Source organism: Artibeus jamaicensis, unplaced genomic scaffold (assembly GCF_021234435.1).
Source record: "Artibeus jamaicensis isolate MK-2021 breed Jamaican fruit bat unplaced genomic scaffold, CSHL_Jam_final contig_851, whole genome shotgun sequence".
Lineage (NCBI taxonomy): Eukaryota > Metazoa > Chordata > Mammalia > Chiroptera > Phyllostomidae > Artibeus > Artibeus jamaicensis.
In genome coordinates, this window is record NW_026521986.1 from 15,080,609 (window position 1) to 15,103,022 (window position 22,414).

Here is a 22,414-nt window from a genome sequence, read left to right on the forward strand (position 1 = left end):
AAGCGTGCTATGTAGCAATAAAGAGCAGTGCGTGCGTGTGTGTGTGTGTGTGTGTGTGTGTGTGTGTGCTGGGGGTGTGTTCACAGGGGGCTGTTCCCTTGTGGCCCGAGATGCGGAGGCCAACCCTACTCCTGGCCCCTTGCCCTTGACTTCTTTTTCACTCCCTCTGCACATTCTTAGGCTCTTCTTTTTTGTCCTCATGATTGAAATTTTACGATAAAAATCTCTGTTGCGTGTTTTAGGCCTTTTTATTGTTTGTTGTTAATTTCACGTTTTTGTTTTGGTGCGATTGTAGACCCCCAGGCGGTTGGAAGAAACAGCACAGAGAGATCCCATACCCGCAGGCTCCACCCCTTTCCCCCGCCTCCCCCATCCTGAGTAAGGACAGCACACTGTCCCAGCCGGGACACTGGCGTCCATAGACTCCACCGCTTACTCAGAGTTCACCAGCTGCGCATGCTCGCGTGTGCGTGTTTCTGTGCAGTTTCACTTGAGATTCCGGTGACCACCAACCACCACAGTGGAGGCCCACAGCAGGCCCACGGGCACTGCTCTTCAATAGCCGCCCCGCCGCCCTCTCCCCCTTCCTGACCTGGCAGCTAATTTGTTCTCCGCCTCTGTGGTTTTGTCCAGGTCTTTCTTAATTCATTCTTCTGGGCTCTCAGCAGGCCCTTTGGTCTGGTTACTCATATTGAGCCCCATTTTATACTTTCTTTATTTTGCTCACTGTTCTTGTTTCATGGACACAGTGTCTTTCTCTCAGGCCAACAGCACGCTGATCGCTGCTTCTGGGGTGTAATTCTGCTTCCTGGTTTGCCCTGGTTCCCTCCCGCCTGCTTCTCCCCTGTTTGTTTTGGTCAGTCTTTCATGTCAAGGCTTTCCATGAACGCACTGGTAATCCCGACAGTCCGAAATGGCAACAGGGGTAAAAACCATACAAGGAACAGCCCCTTGGCTCATCTTTCTCAGCTGGGCTTTTCTCTGATGCTGTTCGTTCTCCCAGAGGAGAATCCTACAAACTCTGAACTTCAGGTTGGGGGGAGGTGGAGTGTGCCTCTGGCTGCTGGAATTCTGGGGGTGGGCTTGGGGGTGGGCTGGGCAGTCTCTCTGTTCGGTCTGCAATATTCAGTCATCCTCTTCTCAGCTTCGGCTCCCCTTCTGCCCTCCACCGGGGTTCCCGAGTCCAGACTTCACTTACATATATTCTCCAGGGACTAAGTTGGCTTCTCCTGCGCGGGTCATGGGAGACACTCGGTGGCCACATGGAGTGGCAGATAAGCACGGCTTAGGCACACACTTCCAGCAAATTCCTCTTTCCTGCCCCACACCTCACTCCATCTTCTGCTGAGTCTTGAGTCTTTAACACTTGAGGCTTTCTAAAGGTCTGCAGGACCAAGGGCTTAAAGCGATGAGATTAATTCATCAGAATTCCTGGGGTCCCTTGGGGGCAGTCTAGAAGAGCTCAGGAGTGGGGAGAGGCATCTGTCACACACACACACACATGCACACACACATGCACACACACACACACACACACACACACACACACACACACACCATCACCACCACCCCCAAGCTCAGGAGTGGCAGGTTTGGGGGCAGGCTCTCCTAGGACGGGGACATGGTCAATGGCCAGCATAAATTCAGGGTTCTAACCTGGAAGGGCTTACTTCTTATCTGGAGCCCCCTTGTTAGTGACTTTGGTTTCTGCTCCCTCCATTCTTCTGTGAGAGTTCTCACTCCTGTACTGCCCTTTCGTGGGCTTCTGGGAAGGTCCACAGACATATGTGTTCAGTGTGCCACGATGAACCGGAGGTCCATAGAGGGGTTTTCACAGGGAAGTTGTTAGTGACCCCCAGAGGCAGGGTGGAAGCAGGGGTGGGACAGGGGAGTCTAGCACATTAGAGGTGAGTTGAGAGACGTGGAGCTGAAACTAGCTGAGGCCGAAGGGGAAGGAGGGAGGAAATATCAGGGACGTGGGATAAAAAGGACCTGAGACGTGTTCAGGATGCCGCCTCGGTGTCTGACCCAGGTGGTAGGGCGGCCAGTAGCCCCTTTGCAAGGTAAGGAACACAGTGAGAGGTACAGGCTTGGTGAGGATGGGTTCAGTTTGAGGAAGTGTGAGAAAGCAGCGGTAGTAGATATAAGGGTGTGATGCTCAGGCAGGGAGTCTGGCTGCCTATCCTTGCCGATTCCGTGGTAGCTGAAGCCAGTGGCAGGAATGAGATCATCCAGCGAGTTGGGAAGCTGGAGGGGAGGAAGGAGAGCTGAGGGCCAGCAGAGAAGAAAGGCATGGTCCCTGTCCTCCAGGAGCAAGACAGAGCAGGGAGTGGAACCCAGTGGCTACGGCCTGGTCCATGCAGGCTCTGTTAGCCCGCAGCCCCAAGAGAGGACCACCGCTCCTTGCTGCTGTTCAAGGACAGCAAGCTGGTGGGGGCACCCTTCTCCTGGGGCACAGGGTCAAAGAGGGTTGAGGGCAGGGATTTGCCCTCTGCCTCAAGGTCACACAGAAGTCCAGGTCAGGTTCTGGACGTTCCTGCCTCCCTCCCATGGCGCACAGCGTGCACTATGAGAGAGAGTTCTGGAAGGCCCATCTTAATGTCCTTAAGGGTCCGCATGGGTGGCTAGCTCCAGGTCTGACACCTACAAAAGACGTCCCCAGGAGTCTTCTGGCTCTTTGTGGCCTGGCAGCCCAGCCTAGATGTAAAAATAAGTGTAGTAACTTCGGTTCCATGTTTGCCAGTGTGTACACGGCACTAAGACATTTATGTGCTCACTGTCACCGAATCCACAACATTTGGTGACAGGGGAGCATACTGTGCCCATTTAACAGATGGGAAGCTGGAGCTCAGGGAGGTTAGGTGACTTGCCTGAAGTGGAGTCTGCATGTGTCTGTCCTGGGCATACTTCCAGGTTAGAGCCCTGAATTTATGCTGGCCATTGACCATGCCCCCGTCCTAGGAGAGCCCGCCCCCAAACCTGCCACTCCTGAGCTTGGGCGTGGTGCTGATGGTATGTGTGTGTGTGTGTGTGTGTGTGTGTGGCAGATGCCTCTCCCCACTCCTGAGCTCTCCTAGACTGCCCCCAAGGGACCCCAGGAATTCTGATGAATTAATCTCATCGCTTTATCGAGGGGGCTCTTACAGAAATTACAAGGCCACCAGCCTACCTCTGCTGGCAGTCAGCCGCAGGAGCCATAAAACAAATTGAAAGGAACAAAAAATAAATAAATAAAATTAGAAACGTGGTATCTCTCTCTCCTTCTCTACACACACACACACACACACACACACACACACACACATGCACGGTCGAGACTATGGCGCGAGTTCTTGCGAACACTCTGCCTCTCGCCCTGGGAGGGCACCCGTGTCAACGCAGCAGACGCTGACGCACCCTCTGCCGGAACAGCAGCCCTGAGAAACCTGGAACCGACCCTCCTTCCAGGCACGACAGACTGGCTGCGCCACCGTGACCGGAGAATGTGAAAAGTCAGGGGCCTGCGTGTGGCATCCCAAGGTGGCAGAGTTACCCAGGGCCACAGTGGGTAGGCCCTGGGAGCTCCCTGCAGGGGTTCAGAGCAGACACTGAACCAAACTGCTTGGGTTCAAGTCCTTGTTCTACCTCATCCTGGACTCGACCCACCTTGCTCATCTGTAAGCTGGAGAGAAAGACATTTACTTCCAGGGTTGTTGGAAAAATGAAAGCTTCAATGTATGGAGAGCAGAACTGTGGCTGCTTCTTAGTGAGCACTGGTTAGCGTTAGCTCTCAGGGCGCGTTGAACACCTGCTGTGTGCCAGGCACTTGAACTGCGGAGAGGAGCTGGTCCAGGAGGAGACAGTTGCAGCACCGCTGATGGGGTAGAGAAGGCACACCTACCTACGTGGGGCCTGGAGACGCACACAGACCAGGTGAAGAGGTGCAGGGAGCAGAATGGTGCTTGTTCCAAGCAGTGGGAGCAAAGGCCTGGGAGCCTACATCACTGAGTTGCAGGCACTGACACTTGCTCAGAGCAACAGGGGTGTTGAGGTGGAGACAGGGCCAAGGTGAGGTATGGGCAGGGGTCAGCCTCCAAGGGCTTCTAAGCCCGGGTAGACTTGGATAAATCAGTGTATGTATGGGTTTTCTTCTTTTCCGTTTATCTTTTAAGTTTTACCATGCTTTTGTGAGTGTTGCAATTATTTCCTAAGAAGCCAGAGTGACCTAAGACATGGTGAGGGTTGGGTAACAGAGGAGAGGAGCACGCAGAATCATTATCCCTTCCCTTCCTGTCCCCTCCCATCCTCAAGCACAGAGGTGGACCTCCAGCCCTGCTGTCTGCAGGAAATGGGGTGGAAAAAAGTTTGGGCCACCTGGACTTGAGAGAGATCTAAGGCACCTGGGCACATCGGCCTCTTTGAGCCTCAGGTTCCTCACCAGTACAAAGTGGGGACAAGAGCACTCACCGCGCCATTGAGAGTACTCAGCACCCAGGCGCTTTGTCACAGGGACTCAGTGGTTTCATTGCTGTGAAGCCCTTTGTCAGTGGTAGAACCTGGCTCACGTGTGTTCTCAGAAAATCCAGTAGAAAGTGGTTTCCATGTGCCACGTGGGGGACTGAATGAAGCCTGAGGACAGCCCCTCCCTGAGTTTTGATGTCCGAGCCCAGTGAGTGTTCGTTCTTCAAAGCTCTGGCTGCCCGACCCACCTAGACCTCGGGACCTGGGGTCTTAATATTTAAGAGTGTTGAAAACATTTTGACAAGTACCTGAGAACTGCTGCCCTACGGGAGCCTCAGCGTGGGGGCAGCGTAGCCCTTTGGCCGGCGGGTGGGGCCCTGGACGGCACCCGGCAACCCTGTCTGTGTCTGGTTGCAGGGAACATCGAGTACAGCTGCCCGGCCACCAACGAGTGTGAGATCACAAAACGGAGGCGCAAGTCCTGCCAGGCCTGCCGCTTCATGAAATGCCTCAAAGTGGGGATGCTGAAGGAAGGTAAGATGCCCCGGACACCCGTGGAGGCGTCACTGAGGGAGTTGGGGTGAGACCTTTCTCACCGGGCACCTCAGACCCCTGGGAAGGTACCCGCGTGCTGCAGCTTCCCCAGGCCAGGGCATGTGCACGTGATTCCATGGGGGCCCCGGACTCCAGGAGTCCTCCTGTGCACACCAGGTTAAGCCCCCGCCCATCCTCTTGCTCACACCCTGTAGGCAGGTTGCAGCTTCCAGCTCCTGCTTAGCTCTCTACTCCTGCAGGAGACACGGAGTATCAAGAAGGCAGAAGTTGAAAGTTCTCCATTAGGGACCCCACGTGGGCCCTGGGAAACTGGCATGGCACTCAGCAGCAGGTCCTCCTTTTGGGGCAAGCCCCCTGCACCCTGGGAGGGGCAGGAGCCCATGGAGTGTGGGGGCGCAAAGATCCGAGACATTAAGGTCCGGAGTGACATGTGATGAATGAACTCCTCCCGGCTTCCCGGCAGGCGGCCGGCACACTGCTATCACCTTGAGGTCGTTTTGCCCCTTCCGGGTCCCCGTCCCACCATCCTCTCACCCCCTTTCTTTGCTTTCCCTTTGCCTCTGTCTGTCTCTAGAGCTGTGCTGTCCCACGTGGCAACTCGAGCCTCGGGTTCTGAGTGTGACCTACACACCTGATTGCAAAGACTTGCTAGGATGATAACAGGAGTGTAAAATCACGTAGTAACAGGTGTTGAATAATGATTGCATATTGAGATGGTAACATTTTGGATGTATGGGGTTAAACAGAACATATCACATTCTTCTTTTTACCTTCTTTAGTGTGGCTACTAGGAAATTTAAAATACCATGTGGTTCTCATGATTCGGATAGCACTGTTCTAGGTCTCTTCCTCATCACCTTCCCTGTGAGCAGCTCAGGCTGGCGACTCTGCTGAGTACCGCTGCTGGGGAATGGGTACGGCGTGTGCACTGAGTTTCTTCCCTTCCCTAGCTTTCCGGGGGAGTGAGTGGAAATTGGTACAGATCAGCTTTTATGATCCTGGGCCCTGGAATCCTGTCAGAAGCGGGAGGAGGCAGGAAGAGAGGTGTGGGCTGGTGGAGGGATAACGGGGAGGGGCTAGGAGAAAAGAGGAAGGCAGGACTGGAATGCAGTTCCTCACTAGTGAAAGGATTCTGGAAGCCCCGCCCAGCCTCTAAGAGCCCCAGGGGCACCCCTCCCATTCTTCTCTCCAGCACCAGCTGGGGAAGAGGACCCAAATCTAAGGTGCTTTGTCAGTAGGTGACTTGGACCTTCTTGTGCTGTGGAAATCGGAGGTCCTGACCTTCTGTTTTCCGTCCCAGGCCCCCACTCTTCACATCAGCTCAGCCCGGTGTCCACACCCGTAAAACAGAAGCTCTGGAGACAGTTCCCGAAACACCCCTGTGTCCACACAGTACACGGCCTTTTAAATGCGTTTCCCATGAGTCACTTTTAACCTCTTTGAGATGGATAAGTCAACCCCTTTTAACCCCATTGGGGGATCAAGTGGGGAAACAGCCCTCTTTTCCAGATTAAAAGTGGGCTGTATTAGACCTGCTGATAGACTGTGTTGGTTCATTTTGACTCTACACAAATCCCCTGTGTAGGGTGTGACTAAAGCGAGTATCTGAACGGCACCCCCTGCCTCCAACACCAGGCTTCTGCTGCCCCTCCAGAGCATCCTGGGGTCCACAGATGAGGCAACTGAGGCAAGAAGCCCTCAGAAGTGTGCTTTAGTGCTGGTCTGCTGGCTCCCCCCTCTGTATGCTGTTGGGAACCAACCTGAGGGTATCCAAGCCTCAAAGAGGCTCCTTGCTCTTAAGTCTGTGAGGCTGGGAGCTGCCGCCTTGTTCTGGGAGGGCTGGCTGTGAGGACACAGGGCAAGCCAGGGACCCACGGTCCAGTGGCCTCTTTGCTTACTTTACAGCATCTGAGGCGCTTAGAGCAGAAGGAAGCTGCATCGCTCTCAGCGTACCCCTGAATTTTAAGGGCAACAAAATTGAGTTCTGTAGGGTTGGGGAGAGAGGACTCTCCCACCCTCAGTCACACAGCTGGTTTGAGGGTTGCTGGGCCCACAGCCTGCAGCTTCCCCACGTCTGCCCCTGCAATGGGTGGGTCAGGAAGAGGGGAGGCTCCAAACCCAGGCCCCTGCTCCCAGGGTTGTGAGCTAAAGAGCAGGGCAGGGAGAGGTGCAGAAGTGGGGACCGCCACTCGAAATCCCTGGACCATCTTGCAACACTGGAGTCTCTTCGGATACTACCCAGTGCTGGGAAGAGCGGGGTCCTTCCCAGTGGCCCCCAGACAGGGAATGATGAAGGGGTTTACTGATGGCAGATACACAGGTGGCCAGGTGCACAACTGACCAGCAGCTGCGGCCGAGGTGCCTGGGCAGCCTGTGAAGAGAAGTGAGCTGGATGCCGTGTGTCCCGGGACGGTGGGTAGAGGGTGCTGGGGGACACAGGCCTGCGAGAAACGCAGCCTCAGGTGGGGCAGCATGCAGGGTGGGCACCAACCTTGACCTCCCCTGCTGTAAATAGCCCTGTGGTTGGTCCAGGATGTATGCCAGACACAGAAAACAGGGCAAGAGATAGCTTCTAATTCGGGTGGCACCTTGGGGTATCCGGGGCTCTTGGCAGGAGTGGACAGGGAACCCTCCAGGGTGCAGCCTGGAGGGGGGCTCTACCCGGAGAGGAAGGGGCGGCCACCAGCACGCTCCCCTCCCCCACACCATCCTGGTGCTGGCAATCCTAAACCCTTTGGGGAAGGTGCCACAAAGGCTCCCAGCATGAACAAAGCAGAGCGCCTGCACTTAGTCTTCATCCTGCAGTATGGAGCTGGGGCCTGGAGCTCCGTGGGGACCGGCCCCCTCAGGAGGTGCGGGCCTCGTTGAGGAGCCTGCGTCCCTGCCAGGCAGGGGCTCTTGGCAGCTGCCCTGGCTCCTGCTTTTGTTTGGGTGTTCCCCCTTCATGTGCAGGAGCTCGGCCCACCCCCACCCCCCAGGGAGCAGCAGGGCTCCCTGCCTCCCCCGACTCGCTCTGGCTCTGACCTGCCTGTGAATGGCCAACTCCAGCCTTCCCCAGGGCTGCTGTCCTCTTCAAGATTCCACAGTGGGCCTTGGGCCTGGGAGGGGGGTGGGGGGTGGGGTTCTGGGTCTTGGGGGGGGGAGCTGGGAAAGAATGTGGATGCCAGCCCCCCTTTCCTCCCCATCTTCCCTACACATCTGAATACTGTTTCCCCTCTTCTATGCGGCAGCTCTGGGGGCCTTTTACAGATTTACGTTTCTTAAGTAGAATCATTGGAGAGACTGCTGCATGATTTGGGGGGCCTAGCAACTGCGAGGGGAGAGTCAGGCATGGCTTCTGTTGGCTCAGCCTCTGCCTGGAAGCTGCTGTTGGCTCTGGAATCAATGAGGGTGGAATGCGGGCAATATCCAGGCATCTGTCTCACTTTAAGCAAACTGTATATGAAAATCTGTATTTTGGGGGAGTGATTATCTCTTTATAAAGAATTGAATACAAAACCTGTACCGGTGAGGAGCTGTGCCTGCGAACTCCTGGCCCTGGGGGATTCTTGCTGTGGATTCGTATGCTCCTGGGTTTCCGGTTCCTCGCCTGTAGGACACAGGTGTTGAAAGGGGCTCTCCGTCAGCAGGTCCAGGTGGGGACCACGAGGAACAGCTCCTTGGTGAAATCCACCATGCAATTGCTTTAAAGATGTCAGCTATTTGGGCGTGTTGTAATAGTATTTGATTCCAAGACAGTCCTGTTGGTGCTCAACTTTTCAGAGGCCTGCCCATTGTATGAATTCGCTGGTGGGAAACTTAGAGGTGGCATCTGTCTTGAGTTGGCCCCCTGTCTGGGGTTTAAATCCAGGATGAGGGTTCCCCTAGGAAGCCAGTGGAGCAGCTCTCCCCATCAGGTGGGCTTCGCTGCCTGGCTAGGGTGTGGGCTGACAAGTTCTAAGCCAGCAGAACCTGGAAAAACATGTGCTGCCTTGCACAGCCCTTCAGAAGTACTCGGGGGTCAAAAGTACTTCTGCCCCCAAGACTCCAGTCCAGCTTGGGGGTTTCAGCAACTCTCCCAAGATAGCTTGTCCCTGCACACTTCTCCTTACCTCACCTCACCTCCCTCAAGCCACCAGCCTCCTGGTCCCACTCCATTCCCTCCTCCCCTCAGCCCCTGCCTGTCTTTCCCCAAGTGTTTTCTAAAAGATATTTGATTTCAGTGAAAGCTAAGCTGACATCCGTGCAATACACTCTCCCTCTCTTTGGGCGCATCGGGAAGGCAGAGAGCTCCTCCGGGGATTCTGGGTAATTGGGTTAGTGGCCAGCTCGTGTCAGGGAATTAAAAGGAGGCTCCGATCAGGTTCCCACCGCATGCGATTTAATGGCTTTGTATTTATAGAGTTCTGCCTCTACCCCAGGCCAGAAATACCGCTTCTCTGGCCCTTTGAATGGAGAAAGAGGATGAGAGATGGCTTACCTTTAAAATTTCTGTATCTTCTCCAAAATATATTAGTGTTCTGAAACAAACCAACTCCCCCGCACTTCAGAGAACAGCTTTGAACTACAGCCCAGGAATTCTGATGTATGTTTGTACCACTTTCCGTCCTGCATGCTCACACAGACACAGACACAAACATGTACATGCACGCATTTGTATGTCTGATGGCTCACAAGGTCATCCCATGTGGTCTGAAGCCTCCGGGCCACTAAGGCGTGGTGACCTAGTGACCCCTGGCTAGGAAAGTGTCCATGGATGGGAAGAAGTGTAGGAGGTGACCTTACCTGTGCTGAGTCCTCATTGCTGCTCATTCAGGGCTTCCAATGTTCCAGAGTGTTGCTAGCAGGTTCAGTGGGCACACAGACCCCTCGAAACCCAGCATCACCACTTCTCAGCTCCCGGGGGGTGGGGGGGATGGCGTTGCTTAGGCCTTTTTAGGCCTCCTCTGCAAGATGGGAATAATAATAGTGGCCATTTCCATCTCGCTCCCCCTTTACAGGGAAAGCCCCTAGAGTTGGACCACAAAGTGGGACTGGTCATTGATTTGACACAGATAGTCTTCATCATCTTATAAAACTGGGCTTCCTCTGTGATCCCGAAGGGACTTTTGATCTTCCCATAGCCTTTCTCCCCACTCCTTGAATGACGACCTTGTTTGACAGTTTCCTGAAAAAATAGAAGCAGTCAAGTGCAGGATTTCTTACTCTCCTGCTATTAAATCCGTAAACCTACCTGCTTGTTTTCTGCACCCACTCCTGTTAGAGACAGCTCTGCTCCTGTGCTTCATCCGCCTGTGCTCCAAATCACTCTTCTTTGTCAAGGACTTCACTCCTCTAGCATCATCTCTGCTTCTGGCATCATCGAACTCTTCCTCACTACTGGCTCATTTTCATCAGCATACTAACCGACTTTTGCCCTCCCAGTATAAAAACAAAATTTAAATGCACAAGTGTATTTTGACTCCTTATCTCCATCCAAATACTGCTAACTCACTCTGCTCCCTTTCTCAACAAAACTTCCCCCCAAAAGTTGATAGCACTTACTATATCTGATTCCTGACCCCTATCCATTTAAAAAAAGAATTCCTTACAAAGTAAACATTAAGTAAATCCAGAAAAGTATTTATTGTACTGCATATTATATCAGGGTAAGGCTAAGCTTCTATTGAAAACAGGGAGAGAGAGACTCCTTCTCTTCCCTCCCAACAAAAAAACTAAACAAAACAAAAACCCCAGAAGCTTAAGCAGGATAGAAGTTTAGTTCTCTCTCATCTCTCACACCCGGAGAGTCGAAGGTGTTCCAGGATGGATTGGCAGCTTGGCCGTTCTTAGCAAGTGGCTTCTATTTGTGGACCTAGCTCTCCAGACTCAGAGGAAGGAAAGCCTATTCCAGATCATTTGAAGGGCAAGACCCAGAAGTGGTACACGGCCCTTTCATTCACAATCCACTGATGGAAACTGGTCACAGGGTCATACAGCTCTGCAAGGAATTCTGGGGATTGTAGTCATTGGCTAGAATACCATGTGCCCAGTAAAAATTCTTGACATGGAAAAGGGAATAACATATTTTAGAGGATAAGCATTGTTATTTGCCAAAAATATATGTAAAGTATGAAGAATGCACATACCTTCCATTCAGAGTAAGAAAAAGAATTATCCTTATTTTCGAGGTTCCCTCTCTGTTTTTCCTCATTTTCATTACCCTCAAAGGTAACTATTATCCTGATTTTGTATTATTTTCCCTTGACTTTCTTTATAGTGTTAATGTTGGTATCTCTAATGATTACTTTTTAGTTTTATTTTTTTATTTATTTATTTTACAAGTTTTTTTTTTATTGATTATGCTGTTACAGTTGTTCTATTCCCCCTTTATTCCCCTCCACCCTACCCCCCATCCCCACCATCACCCCCCCTTTAGTTTATGACCATGTGTCTCAGGTCCTTTAGATTCTATATTTCCCATGCTATTCTTGCCCCCCCATCTATTTTCTATCTACTGTCTATGCTACTTATTTTCTGTACCTTCTCCCCCCTTCTCCTCCTCCCACTCCCCTGTTGCTAACCCTCCTTGAGATCTTCATTTCTATGTTTCCACTCCTGATCTAGCTGTCCTTTTAGTTTGCTTTCGTTTTAGGTGTGGTTGTTAATAACTGTGAGTTTGTTGTCCTTTCACTGTTCATGTTTCTTTAACTTCTTTTTCTTAGATAAGTCCCTTTAACATTTCATATAATAAGGGCTTGGTGATGACGAGCTCCTTGAATTTTATCTTATCTGAGAAGCACCTTATCTGTCCTTCCATTTTAAATGAAAGTTTTGCTGGATAGAGCAATCTTGGTTGTAGGTCTTTAGATTTCATGACTTGGAATACCTCTTTCCAGCCCCTTCTTGCCTGTAAGGTCTCTTTTGAGAAATCCGCTGACAGTCTGATGGGGACTCCTTTGTAGGTGACTGTCCCCTTAGCTCTTGCTGCTTCTAGGATTCTCTCCTTCATTTTAATCTTGGCTAATGTAATTACAATGTGCCTTGGTGTGTTTCTTCTTGGGTCCAACTTCTTTGGGACTCTCTGAGCTTCCTGGATTTCCTGGAAGTCTATTTCCTTTACCAGATTGGGGAAATTCTCCTTTATTATTTGTTCAAATAAGTTTTCCACTGGTGGCTGTGCCTTTCCCCCTTCTGGTACCCCTATAATTCGGATGTTGGAGCGTTTAAAGATGTCCTGGAGGTTCCTAAGACTCTCCTCATTTCTTTGAATTCTTGCTTCTTGACTCTTTTCTGTTTGGCCATTATTTGTTTTCTTCTGGTCCACTCCATTGATTTGAGTCCCAGTTTCCTTTTCATTGCTATTGGTGTCCTGTGCAATTCCATTCATTTCAATTAGTTTCGCCTTCATATATTTGTCTAATTTGTCGGTATAATCAACCAGTTCTGTGAGGATCCTGATCACCAATGTTTTAAACTGTGCGTCTGTGAGTTTTGCTATTTCTTCATCGCTTAGATTTATTGGCTCTGGGGCTCTGAGATCCTCCTGCGCCATTCTTGGTCTGTTAGGGCCCTTTAAGTGAGAGAAGCGGCGCCTTGGATTCCCAGGTCGCTGGGTTGTGACGCTGTATGTGGGGGCGTGGCCAGAGCGGGGAAATGGCGACCCCCTCTGCCGCTTCTCACAGCTGGGTGAGGATTAGTGCCTTAGGTGGTTCACCTGGGCCGGGCCACTCAGAGTCGCTGGGTTATGACGCTGTATGTGGAGGTAGGGTCAGAGCAGGGAAATGGCGGCGCCCTCCACTGCCGCTTGCCGCTTGCCGTGGGGACCTGCCGGCCCGGTCCAACTGCCCACTCCCTCGCCTGTCCACCCTCGCACAAATGTGCGACCTCAGTCAACACGCAGCCCCGGGCCCGGCTGTCTCCCCCTCGGTCGCTCGCCTGGTTGCTCGCTGGGTCGCTCGCTAGGTCTGACCCTGTGCCTGGATTCCGCGGGCCTGAGTCCGTCCGACTGAGTTTTCCTGTGCAACCCTGCTCTGCCAGCCGCTGGTTTCGCCCCTTACCGGTCAGGCTGAAGAATTTGTTAACGGACTTCCGAAAAGTTCAATTTTCCATGTTCTGGCTGTGTTTTCTGTTGCTAACATTTAGTTTTCTCTAATCTTGGTTGTGTGAGAAGGCACGGCACATCCACCTATGCCTCCATCTTGGCGGAAGTCCACCTTCACAGTGTTCTACTTTTTAGTTTTAAATGAAATATACTATACATGTTCTTCTGCATCTTGATATTTTAGCCAATATTTCTGAGATAAGTGATTCTTGTTGCATGGTGCTATTATTCATTTATTTTCATTTCTGGATTATGAAATTAACCAGATAGTAAATATTTTAGGCTTTGCAGGCCAAACAGTCTATGTCTTAACTACTTAGCTCTGATGATGTGAAAGCAGCCACAAACAACATGTAAAAAAAATGAATAGGGATGTGTTCTTTTAAAACAGGCAGGGGGCTGGGTTTGGCTCATGGTCTGTAGTCAGCAAACTCCTCCTGTACAGTATCGTTGTAGGAGTTTAGTGGAGTTTATTTAGCCTTTCTACTGCTGACGGACGTTAGGGCTTCTGGGTTCTTGCTAATTACGGATAGTTCTGTGCATGTTTCCTGTTGTAGGTATCTCAGAGTCGCAGGCCTGGCCATACAGGTGCCGGAGACGAACATCTTGAGCTTTAAGGGGTGATGTGAAACTAATTTTGATCTGGTTGCATTGATTTACCACCTGTGTTCAAATGTTCTGCTTGCTCCACATCCTCACCACTTTAAAATTCTTGCTTGTGTGTGTAAGTGGTGTCTTCCTACTGCTTTGATATGTATTCTCAGCTATGAGAAAAGCCCATTTTACATATTTATTAGCCACTTGAGATTCCTTTCCTGTGAGGTGCTTTTCTGAGTGTTTCCCTACTTTTCCAGGGTTCTTTTTTTTTTTTGTTTGTTTTTGATCATTGGTTATAGAAATCTTGATATATTCTGGTCATTTTGTTAGTCATTTTCCAGTGGTTGGTCTTATAAAAATCTCATTTGTCACTTCCTTCTTTTTATGGAGCCCTTTGATAAGAGAAGTTAGTGATTTTAATGAATTGAATTCATCCATCTTTTTCTTTATGGCTTGGACTTTTATGTCACTAGAAAAATCTTTTTCTAACCTGCTGCTCTAGACATGTTTCCTTCATCTGCCTTATCCGTTCCGGTCTCTGATCCTGCTGGGGCTGAGTTTTGAGTTGGCCTCACACCCTGCCCCTGCCCTCCACAGCCCCTGTTTGCCAAACCCGGAGCTTCTCTGGCTTCCACTTCCTCAGCCTCTGGGCAATATTCCATACAGTTCACCGGCTCCCCTTGCACCCCTTTTCCCTTTGCCTCTCTGACACCCTGCTTGCTTTACCTCTCTAACCGTGCTTTTTGGTCTTCTTCGCAAACTCCTGCTCTTTCCTCTTACCCTGTTTTGATGTTGTTCTGCATGTGGAACCAGGCACTCTTCTACACCCTGCAGGTGATCCCTTCTAGATCCAAGACCAGATACCAGATGACCCTCAATCTTAGACCTCCAGTCCCAACTCCTTCCCTGCACTTAAGACTCCTGAATCTTAATTGCATCTCCACTTGGGTCCCTGACAAGGCATCACAGATTCAACACATATAGAGAACTCTAGGTTTTTCCTACCCCTCCCTCCAGCACTCTTGGGCTTCCCCATTTCTGGAATGGCACACCTTTATGACCATTGCTCAGGAAAAACCTGGAAGCCATCCTGGACTCCTTCTGAGTGGATGCCCAAAATCTCTTTCAGATCTGCCTACTTATCTTCATTTCTATGGCCATGAACCTGGTCCTGGGAAGCAACAATTCCCAAACTGGACTTCTGATTTTACTGTTGGTCCTATTAGTCTAACTCCCACAGAAGCAGGGTGGTCTTTGAAAACACTAATATGATTCTGTTGCTTTGCTTTACATTATCCAGGGACATTCTACCGCACCTAGAATAAAAACTACTTTTCCCTGGCCTTCAATACCCTGCATAATCTAGCCCCTCCCCACCTCTTTAGTATCATTTTGCACCGTTCCTTTCCTGTCCCTCACTCCTACTCACTCTGTTGCAGCCTCACCAGCTTCCTTTTGATTCTCAAGAACGACAGATCTTAGGCTCTTCTGTTTACTCTGCATGGAATGTTCTCCCCATGGCTGGCTCCTCATCCTCCAGACTCAACTCACGTGTCATCTCGAGAGCCTAGAGTACCCACCACACTCGGGTGGTTTTCTCCTCTCCCCGGAGACAGGTCAGCAATTGTTTGGTAGAAGACTGAGGCAAAGAGTCAACTGGCAAGACCCCTCCTGGGAAGAGCACGGGTCAGAAAGGCCTTTCTTCCCACTTCGTTACTTTGTATTGTATCTCGTTGTATACTATCTCTGAATTGCTCCCAGTCTGAAATGATCTTATTTATTCTTTTGCTTGTTTGTGTACTTGATCACTCTGACAGCCTCTTTCTTACACAATTGTTCTTGATTTAGGAACTTACAATCTATCGAAAATCCAGTGAAACTCTATCATAAAACACATTCAAGTACTGACACATAAAATTTTGCTGACAATTTAGGAGCTTCACAAAACCCCTGAAGCCTACCTAAGAGTTTCCTGAACCCGGATTGAGACCTGTGGTTGCAGGATCAGACTTTTAGAGGTAGAAAGGACCTGAGGAATGTTCCAGACTCCAGGATGTCAAAGTGCCATGAAGTTGGTCTGTCAGCTCTAGGGTGGGGAGTGGCTGCCTAGAATGCTAGATTGAAAAGCTTCTTAGGCAGTGTCTGGGATCAGTAGGCAAGAGTGCTGTGATTGATTAGCAATGTCTGCCACAGGCTAGAAAACTGAGGTCAGTGGCGGTGCTGCCCAGTCTGATCTAGTGCATCTGAGTTTAAGTGATTTGCCCAGGGCCACACAGTTAGTAAATAACAAAGCTGGGTGGAATCTAATCTCCTGGGTTATGCAAGAGCTCCTTCTAAGAAGCCTCTTTCAACTCAATGTTGTTGCCTTGGCCAGTAGCAAAGCACACAGTCCTTCCTCAAAAGGGGGAAAAGGAAGGGAAGCAAAGGAGAGGCTTGGCTGAAATAATTTTTGCTCAGAGGGTGTGTAGTTTGGGGGACTTCTCGGCACTGGGAATGCAGCCATAGCACAGGCTTGCCAAAATGTCCCTGGGGATAAGGTGCCCTGGGTGAGAAGGGTCCCCAGGAGAGAGCAGCACGAGATGGACACTTCTCGAACAGGCAGTGGGCCAGGGGCTCGTCCCTCAGTGCCATTTCACCCAGCCTGGAGCAGCCGGCATGAGCCCCGAACAGTAGGCGGCACGTGTGTTTCTCCACTCTCAGCCTTCATGGAGTTAGTTGGGCGCGAGGCCCCGCACAGGCGTAAGAGGCAGCCCCAAATAACTGTCCTTTCTGAGGTCGCCAGGTGAGCTCACCTGTCACCCAGAAATCCCCACAGGGCAGGTGGCTGAGGGTAGTCCCACATTTGCAGGGGTGCCCATCAGCATGCCCACGTGACCCACGGCCTCTGGGCCCTCAGGAGCCTAGAGTACCCATACCACACTCGGGTGGTTTTCTCCTCTCCCCGGAGACAGGTCAGCTATTGTTTGGTAGAAGACAGAGGCAAAGAGTCAACTGCCAAGACCCCTGGGAAGAACACGGGTCAGATAAAATATTAAAAAAAAAAAAAAAAAAAAAGTTTGGCTCTGTGCTCCCCAGACCGGGCAGATAACCAGAACCATTAGTGGGGCTTTGAAAACTTAGCCATTCCTGGATGTCACCCTGGAGCGCTGACCCAGGGGAAGTCCTCCACGCCTGTTAGCTCCAAGGCTTTCCGGGGCGTTCTATGATTCTACAGGACGGTGCTCTCAGGTTCAGGGCAAGGGAGATGGGACTGGGAGGTCAAGGTTCAGATCCCCCTGACATTTCCGGGCTGTGTGACCTTGAGCGATCACCTGACCTCGATTTCCACAGGGGAAAATAGTAATCACATAGTCTACCTCCCTGATCGCTGCTGTGCAGATAAAAGGAGATACGGAATCACTTTGTAAACTGGGAAGCAATGCCTTTTCGGGAATCTGCTTCATTAAAATGCCAAGCATGTTGACTTTGAGGGAGGGGAGTGAGATCTCTGGGGAAGGGGAAGGAAGGGCGTTGACCGTGAAAACTATGCAATGTCAGGAGAGAGACCCTGCTCTTTGTCGTGGACGGCCGCTCTGCAGAGGCAGCAGGATGAGGACACGGGCTCAGAGGTCTGTCCGAGCCTCTCCGGGAGGAGAGCCGTGTCGGGGGAAGCGACCGGCGGGGCTCCTGGCCAGTGGCAGGGCCGCGCACTTCAGAGCTCCCGCAGGTTATTTTTAGCGCCTGGGTAAAATGAAAGAAATTTAAACTGCCCCCTGTTGCCGCCGCCCCTGCTCACTCGGCTATTTTTACTTCCAAAAGACTGGGCTCTCCTCCAGCTTAGGCAGGGAAACCGAGACGGTGGGGGTGGGGTGGGGGAGAATCGGAATTCTTTTACTTCCGTTAAGAAAAAAGTCAGAAGCCCGACCCTATCGAGTCTGCAAGTGGACATCTGGTCCAGGACGTGGCAGCCGCCCGCTCTGGTTGCTCTGAGGTTCCCGCAGCTTGTTGGAGGGGTCAGCAGAAGGGGTGTAGGGTGCAGAGAGGTGTGGGGAGCTCCGCCCCTCCTCCCAAGGAGCTTCCGCCCCACAGGGGGCCTGCAACTTTCTCCCGAGCCCTAAGCGGGATGGGGCACGGGGTCTGCAGCCCAGTGGGGAGACGGGTGGAGGGCATGGGGGCCTCATTACTGCATCGGGGGAGAGCCCGGTCCTCGGGTTGGGGCGAGGCGGCCCCTCTGCCCTGTGGGCAGTTGAGGAGGGTGCCTGCGGGGGAGTTCTGTGCCGACCTCCCGGGTTCACCCTCTCTGACCCTCAGTTTCCTGAGGGTTTTGTTGAACCCGTCTGACACGTGGCAGTTGTAACCAGGGAGGCTGCACTCTCTCTCTTCCCAGGAAAAAAGGCCGCCGTTCAAGCCAGACCCCCATCACCTTTCGTAGGCAGGTGAAAGGAAAGAAATTACTATTAAGTGCCTACTGTGTACCAAGCACTTTGGTCTGTTTCACACGCTTATATTGTTTAATTATCCCAACCCAAGCAAGATAGAATGTTTAAAAAAATGTTTTAACAGCTTTATTGAGACAAAATCCACCCATTTAAAGTGTACAAATCAGTGGCTTTAGGTAGAGTATATTTTAATGTTTTTTAATTGTGGCAAAATATATAGGACACAATTCCCATTTTAAAACCCATTTTAAGTGTACAATTTAGTGACATTAAGCACATCCATAATGTTTTGTGACTCTCACCACCATCTACTTCCCAAACGTTTTCATCGACCTAAGCTGAAGCTCTGCTCATTAAACAGTAGCACCCCAGCTGGCTGGTATAGCTCAGTGGATTGAGTGTGGGCCTGCAAACCATACGATTGCGGTTTGATTCCCAGTCAGGACACAGGCCTGTTGCAGGCCAGTTTCCAGCAGGGGACGCACAGGAAGCAACCACACATTGATATTCTCTTTCTCTCTCTCTTTCCTTCCCTTCCCTTCTAAAGATAAATTAAAAATCTAAGAAAATGAAAAATTAAAAAACCCAAAAAACAGTAGCTCCCCATTCTCCTTTTCCTCCAAACCCTGGCAGCCGGAAGTCTACTTTCTGCCCATTCTCTATATTTCTTATAAGTGAGATCATACGTCTCTCCTTTTGTGTCTGGCTTATTTCACTTAGTATAATGTTTCCGAAGCCATCCATGTATCAGAACTAGATTCCTTTTTAACGAGTGAGTAATATTCCACTGCATGTTAAGTACCACATTTTGTTTATCCGTTTGTTTGTCGATAGACAGGTGGGCTGCCTCACCTTTTGGACAGTGTGGATCATGCTGCAATGAAGTATCTGTTTGAGCTCCTGGTTTCAGTTGTTTGGGGCTGACACCCAGAAGGGGAATTGCTAGGTCACGTGATAATTTGGTTTAGCTTTTTGAGGAACCACTGAGTCCATATAACAGCTTAGTGGTTAAAAAGTTTTAATTAACCTTTTTATTGTAGATTTACATGAAGCTGTACAAACACATACAGAGAGATTTCATGTGCCTTTTCCCCAGTTTCTCCCAATGGTAACATCTTGTTAAACTCTAGGACAATATCACAGCAAACTGTTGACTTGACTATCAATCAGGTTATAGAACAGTATCAAGGGTGAAGTATTTTTAATGTTAATAATATGTGCTAACATTTCCTTAGCACTTAAGGAAATGGTATGGATGTGCCATCCATACTATGTTAAGTGTCTTACGTGCATTAACTCATTTAATCCTCACAACAATCCTATAGGGTAAGTACTATCATTATCCCCATTTTACAGGTGCAGAAATTGAGGCACAGAGAAGTGAGGGCGTAGTAAGGGGTAGACCCCGGACCTAGTGCTTTGTTCTTCTGCCTTAGAGGTGCGGACACCTCTGGGCCTCCACACAGTTGCTGCTCCCAAAATAAGCACAGTCCCCAGGTTAGCATAGGAAGCCACAGTCAGGCTGCTGGGCGTTCGCATCCAGGTATGATGACGGAGCATCTCAGCATGGACGTGATACTCCCTCTGTTCTCCTGCCTTTCCCCCTGTTCTTTGCGAGGGTGACCGAGCTCATCCCAGCTCCCTGCTCTCTTGGTCAGGTCTGGGCAGGAACAGATGTGAGAACTGTGGCTGCATTTAGAGGTCAAAGTCTCGGCCACACTGTGGCCCAACAGGAAGGGAGGGAAATGGTGGGAGTTGGGAATAAATACCCCAAGTTCCCTCCTCCCTCATCCTCTGTGGTGCCTCAAGGAAGCACACCTAGTTGGCAGCTGGAGGACAAGGGACCCCAGGTGACAGAACAGGGCAGACAAGAGTAGAGTGTGGAACTGGCAGAGCAAAGGAGGCACAGCCCATCCACCAGCACGGACAGCTGCTCACAGGGAGCTGTCACTGGCTCTGCCTGTGTTCAGGCCACAGCAGGGTCCTCTGTAGATTATACACGTGTGGTTGGCAAATGGCCTCTGGGCAGGGTCAGCCACCAGCAGGGAGGAGGTGGCTCTTAGCTGAGGCCACGCTGGCTTCCATGTGCCATCAGGGGCATCTCTGGGGGCCTCACTCAGACTGAATTCTAGTGAAGGGTGCCCCGGGAGGTGGGGGTTGTGGTCCTGACTCAGGGTCTCTCCGCTGCTTGTCTTCAACATGAAGACTCCCGGTGTGTTGAGAGGTGCAGACTGCCAGTGTGGTTGAGAGCCTGGAGTCAGACTCCACCCCTGCCTGTGCAGCCCTGGTGTGTGCCTCAGCCTCTCTTAGCCCCACTTTCTCCATATGTAAAGAAGGATAATAATGGAAGCTCCCTCACAGGGCTGTTGCAGTCCCTAAGTGAAATGATGCCCATACAGCGCTCAGAGCAGAGGCCAGCCCCTGGTAGCCACTGGTCAGTAGATGTGAGCATGTGCTTATACTTGTATCTACAAGACTTAGGGGGGCTGTCCTGTTGCCAAGAAGGGGGACAACTCCTTATCTGGTCTTGGGCTCAAGTAAAGGACTGGTCTGCACAGGGGCATGGATCTAGTGATTGTCATTCTTTGTTGTGTTCATGGAACACTTTTATGAATGCTTCAGTTTTGGCCTGCACATGCCAGGAGATTAAACCATGTGGAACTGTGGTTACAACAAAGGATATGTGTATTTCAGCATTTGGAGATCAGGTACACTTTACAGATGGGTATTATTATTTTTTTAATTTATTTTTTTTATTGATTATGCTGTTACAGTTGTTCTATCCCCCCCCCATTCCCCTCCATCCTACCCCACCATTACCCCCCCTTTAGTTTATGACCACATGTCTCAAGTTCTTTAGATTCTATATTTCCCATACTATTCTTGCCCCCCATCTATTTTCTATCTACTGTCTATGCTACTTATTTTCTGTACTTTCTCCCCCCTTCTCCTCCTCCCACTCCCCTGTTGCTAACCCTCCTTGAGATCTTCATTTCTATGTTTCCACTCCTGATCTAGCTGTCCTTTTAGTTTGCTTTTGTTTTAGGTGTGGTTGTTAATAACTGTGAGTTTGCTGTCCTTTCACTGTTCATGTTTTTTTTTAAACTTATTTTTCTTAGATAAGTCCCTTTAATATTTCATATAATAAGGGCTTGGTGATGATGAACCCCTTGAATTTGATCTTATCTGAGAAGCACTTTATCTGTCCTTCCATTCTAAATGAAAGTTTTGCTGGATAGAGCAATCTTGATTGTAGGTCTTTGGATTTCATGACTTGGAATACCTCTTTCCAGCCCCTTCTTGCCTGTAAGGTCTCTTTTGAGAAATCCGCTGACAGTCTGATGGGGACTCCTTTGTAGGTGACTGTCCCCTTAGCTCTTGCTGCTTCTAGGATTCTCTCCTTCATTTTAATCTTGGCTAATGTAATTATGATGTGCCTTGGTGTGTTTCTTCTTGGGTCCAACTTCTTTGGGCTTCTCTGAGCTTCCTGGATTTCCTGGAAGTCTATTACCTTTGCCAGATTGGGGAAATTCTCCTTTATTATTTGTTCAAATAAGTTTTCCACTGGTGGCTGTGCCTTTCCCCCTTCTGGTACCCCTATAATTCGGATGTTGGAGTGTTTAAAGATGTCCTGGAGGTTCCTAAGACTCTCCTCATTTTTTTGAATTCTTGCTTCTTCACTCTTTTCTGTTTGGCCATTATTTGCTTTCTTCTGGTCCACTCCATTGATTTGAGTCCCAGTTTCCTTTTCATTGCTATTGGTTTCCTGTGAAATTCCAATTCATTTCAATTAGTTTCGCCTTTATATGTTTGTCTAATTTGTGGCTATAATCAACCAGTTCTGTGAGGATCCTGATCACCAGTGTTTTAAACTGTGCATCTGAGAGTTTTGCTATTTCTTCATCGCTTAGATTTATAGGCTCTGGGGCTTTTAGATCTTCTTGAGCCATTTTTGGTCTGTTTGCGCCCGTAAAGTATGAGGAGCGGAGCCTTGGACTCCCAGGTCGCTGGGTTGTGACGCTGTATGTGGGGGCGTGGTCAGAGCGGGGAAATGGCAGCCCCCTCTGCTGTTTTTTGCAGCTGGGTGAGGAGCAGAGCCTTAGGTGGTTCACCAGGCCAGGGCCACTTAGGTCGCTGAGTTATGACGCTGTATGTGGAGGCGGGGTCAGAGCGGGGAAATGGCGGCGCCCTCCGCTGCTGCTTGCTGCTGGGGCTGCTGGCTCTCGTCCAATCGCCCACTCCCTCGCTTGTCTATCCACACACGAAGGAGCGACCACAGTCAACCCGTAGCCCTGCTCCCTCGCTGTTTCCCTGCAGTCGCTTGCTGAGTTGCCCACCAGGT

General features: G+C 50.4%; 1 protein-coding gene across 12 annotated transcripts in view; it reads left to right on the forward strand.

Moving 5' to 3' along the window:
* The window catches only part of ESRRB (estrogen related receptor beta), a 172,645-nt gene that overhangs the window by 126,255 nt on the left and 23,976 nt on the right, over positions 1-22,414 (forward strand). For all 12 annotated transcript variants that reach the window (XM_053673351.1, XM_053673353.1, XM_053673350.1 and 9 more), the window contains one exon: positions 4,858-4,974. In XM_053673351.1, coding sequence (XP_053529326.1) covers positions 4,858-4,974 — 117 coding nt within the window. The remainder of the gene's footprint in view (positions 1-4,857; positions 4,975-22,414) is intronic.